The sequence below is a fragment of the Aptenodytes forsteri genome, unplaced genomic scaffold (genome assembly GCF_000699145.1).
Source record: "Aptenodytes forsteri isolate BGI_AS27 unplaced genomic scaffold, ASM69914v1 Scaffold687, whole genome shotgun sequence".
Classification (NCBI taxonomy): Eukaryota; Metazoa; Chordata; class Aves; order Sphenisciformes; family Spheniscidae; genus Aptenodytes; species Aptenodytes forsteri.
The window spans coordinates 214,040-217,530 of record NW_008794708.1 but is presented as its reverse complement, the minus strand read 5'-3'; the positions used below and the strand labels follow the sequence as shown (position 1 = coordinate 217,530).

At 64.6% G+C, this 3,491-nt stretch overlaps 1 protein-coding gene across 1 annotated transcript in view; it reads left to right on the top strand.

The window, feature by feature from the left end:
- Window positions 1-3,491, top strand: part of RASAL3 (RAS protein activator like 3) — a 26,783-nt gene that overhangs the window by 13,282 nt on the left and 10,010 nt on the right. The window contains exons 10-15 of the mRNA XM_019470591.1: window positions 216-360; window positions 584-728; window positions 1,185-1,421; window positions 1,916-2,117; window positions 2,257-2,426; window positions 3,007-3,443. Coding sequence (XP_019326136.1) covers window positions 216-360; window positions 584-728; window positions 1,185-1,421; window positions 1,916-2,117; window positions 2,257-2,426; window positions 3,007-3,443 — 1,336 coding nt within the window. The remainder of the gene's footprint in view (window positions 1-215; window positions 361-583; window positions 729-1,184; window positions 1,422-1,915; window positions 2,118-2,256; window positions 2,427-3,006; window positions 3,444-3,491) is intronic.

Sequence of the window (3,491 nt, the reverse complement as noted above, 5' to 3'; positions counted from 1 at the left end):
GGATTGGTGGGATGGGATAGGATGGGTGAGTTGGGTTGGGATGGGATGGGATGGGATGGGATTGGTGGGATGGGATGGGATGGGATGGGTGGGATGGGATGGGAAACGCAATTCGGGGGAGTGCCAGGAGATCCTGGCACTTCCCAGGGTGGGTTGATCAAGGCCGTTTGGGGCCGTGGGTGCCCGCCGAGCCCTTCAACACGTCCACCTGGCAGTCGTTCCTCATCGACCTCGGTGTGGCCGAGCTGGACCGCTTCGATGACCGTGAGGCGCTGATCTTCCGTGAGAACACGCTGGCCACCAAGGCCATCGATGAGTACATGAAGCTGGTGGGGGGCAAGTACCTCCAGGACACGCTGGGTACGTCTGAACGTTACAGGTCTTTGTGGGACATTACGGGGCGTTACGGGGTGCGGGACATCCTGGGCATGACATGACAGGGTGCTACAGGGTGTTACGGGGCGCAGGGCATGGGCTGTAGGACACCCCCAGGACATCCATGGGGATGTGGCGGGGGCTTGTCACAACCGTGGCCACGGTGGCGGCTGGTTGGTCCCCTTACGGGCTGTCCCTCGGTGCCCAGGTGAGGCCGTGGCCCAGCTCTGCACCTCGGATGATAGCTGCGAGGTTGATCCCGGCAAATGCGCCGGCCTTGACCTCTCCGACAACCAGAACAACCTGCGGCAGGTCTGCGAGGAGACCTTCCAGCGCATCGCTGCGTCCTGCGAGTGAGGGCCAGCCCTCGCGTGGGCATGGGGTTGGGCACGGGGGATGGCCACGGGGGTGGGCACCCGCACGGGGATGGGGGGGTTTGGGGTTGGACACCGGCACGGGCAATGGGACAGGCACGAAGGTGGGCACCAACACCAGGAGGACCTGGGGAAAAGCTTGGAGATGGGCACGGGCGCAGGGATGAGCTTGGGGACGGGAATGGGAATGGGCAGGAGGACAGGCGCTGGCACCAGGGTGGGCGTGGGGATGAGTTTGGGGACTGGCACCATCCCTGGGATGGACATGGGGATGGGCACCAGGAAGGACCTGAGGACAACCTTGGGGACAAGCACAGGGGACCGGCACAGGAACAAGCATAGGCGCGGTGGGCACCGTGTCCCACAGCACATCATGGTGGGGGTTCCAGGGCCGCCCACCTGCCCCAGCCTCCATCGGGGCGTCTCTCCCCGCAGCGCCTTCCCGGCAGAGCTGGGCGAGATCTTCGCGGCGTGGCAGGAGGAGTGCGTGGCGCGGGGCAAGGCGCCCATCGGGCAGCGCCTGGTCTCGGCCTCCCTCTTCCTGCGGTTCCTCTGCCCCGCCGTCATGTCCCCCAGCCTCTTCGGCCTCGTCCAGGAGTACCCGAGCGAGGCCACCGCCCGTACCCTCACCCTTGTGGCCAAGGTCATCCAGAACCTGGCCAACTTCACCACGTACGTCACAGCAGGGCACGGCACTGGTACCGGTGGGGAGGGACATCCCTACGGGGAAGCCACAGGGCAGCGGGGACATCCCCTACACGTTGTGTGGCACGTGCCGTGGACGGTCATGGGGCAGTAGGGTTGTCCCCAACATACCACGGAGCGGCAGGGATGTCCCTTACACGCCATGGGGCAGCAGGGACATCTCCTACACGCCATGAACCAGCCGTGGGGCAGCAGAGAACATCTCCACTCCATGCACGGGGCTGAGGTGTCCCAGTAGCAGAGCCTCCTGCGTCACCTGTGGTGGCCTGACCTATGGGTGGCTTGGTCCAAGAACACGGCAGCGTCCTCACCCATGTCCTGGCTTGTAGACAGGGTGGTGACGTGGTGCAGGGACATTGCAGTGACTTGGTCCACGATCCAGGAGGTGGCCTGGCCCATGACCATGGCGGTGGCCCAGGCTGTCGCCTGGCCCCCAGGTAACCGGCCATCGTGGTCCTCAGGTTTGGCGAGAAGGAGGCCTACATGGGCTTCATGAACGAGTTCTTGGAGCACAACTGGAGCACCATGACGGCCTTCCTGCAGAGCGTGGCCAACCCCGAGAGCAGCGTCCACATGGCCACCTACGACGGCTACGTGGATCTGGCCCTGGAGCTTGCCACTCTCCACCTCCTGCTCTGTGACATCTTCTCCAGCCTGGACCAGGTGCCACCAGCCAGTTGTCCCCAAGGGTAGCTGGCGAGACCGGCCACCTCCTCCCCACACACAGAGCTGGCGTCCATTGCCCCGTGGATGGCACAAGGTCACCCATTGTCCCCATAATGTCCTTGTCTCATCCTGGCAGGCCACGCAGGAGGAGCTGGAGCCCCTGCCCACCATCCTCACCGCCATCAGGGAGGGGACCCCTGTCCCCGTCTCCGTCCGGCTCAGCTCCACCACGGAGCGAAGGTACCGGTGGGTGGACAGGGACACACACGCAACCAAGGTGGACATGCGGGGCCAGGAGGAGCTTTGGTAGAGGGGTGACACTAGGATGGGTTTGGGGTGGTTCTGGTCCCGCCTGGGTTTGGGGTGACTCTGGTTCTAGCCGGGTTTGAGGTGGTTCAGGTTAAGGCTGTTTTTGAGGATGGTTCTGCTCCCAGCTGGGTTTGGGGGATGTTCCTGGTCCCAGCTGGGTTTGGGAGATGTTTCTGGTCCCAGTTGGGTTTGAGGATGGTTCTGGTCCCAGTTGGGTTTGAAGATGGTTCAGGTGCCAGCTGGGTTTGAGGATGGTTCTGGTCCCAGTTGGGTTTGGGGGATGGTTCTGGTCCCAGCTGGGGTTGAGGATGGTTCTGGTCCCAGCTGGGTTTGAGGATGGTCCTGGTCCCAGTTGGGTTTGGGAGATGTTCCTGGTCCCAGCTCGGTTTGGGGGATGGTCCTGGTCCCAGTTGGGTTTGAGGTGCTTCAGGTCCAGCCTGGGTTCAGGAGATGGGTCTGATCCCAAGTGGGTCTGGGGTGCCTCTGGTCCTGGTTGGGTTCGGGGTGGTTCAGGCACCTCCTGGGTCTGGCACCACCCCGGTAGCCGGCCGTGCCATTGCCCCATCTCCCTTTGCAGTCCGGCGAAGAGCTTCAAACCAGGCTTCGTGCCGCCACGGGACCTGAGCAAGCACAGCCCCCTCATCAAGAGCCAGTCCCTCATCAGCATCCGCCGCGTCCGGGGCCGGGAGGATGGGCCAGAACCAGAGCCATCACCGGCACCGGTGCCATCACCACCGCCCAGCCGCGAACGCCGCAACGTGCAGCGCACCCAGAGCGTGCCGGCGCAGAGCAAAGCCGCCCGGCGCCTACGCAAGCAGAGCAGCGCCGAACACGTGGTGGAGCCACCGGCCGAGGACAACCCGGGGTCCCTCGTCCCCCGCGATGCCCCGGTAACACGCCCCCCTCGCATCGATGCCGGTGCTCTGAGGAGAACGTCGGCATTAACGGGTGCCACCGGTGCCGTAGGGTCATGGGAAGCTGCGCTCATCGGCGTCACTGCCGCGCAAGTCGACGGTGCCGTGGCAGCGCTACGCAGAGGAGGCGGCGGCAGCGGCGGCGCAG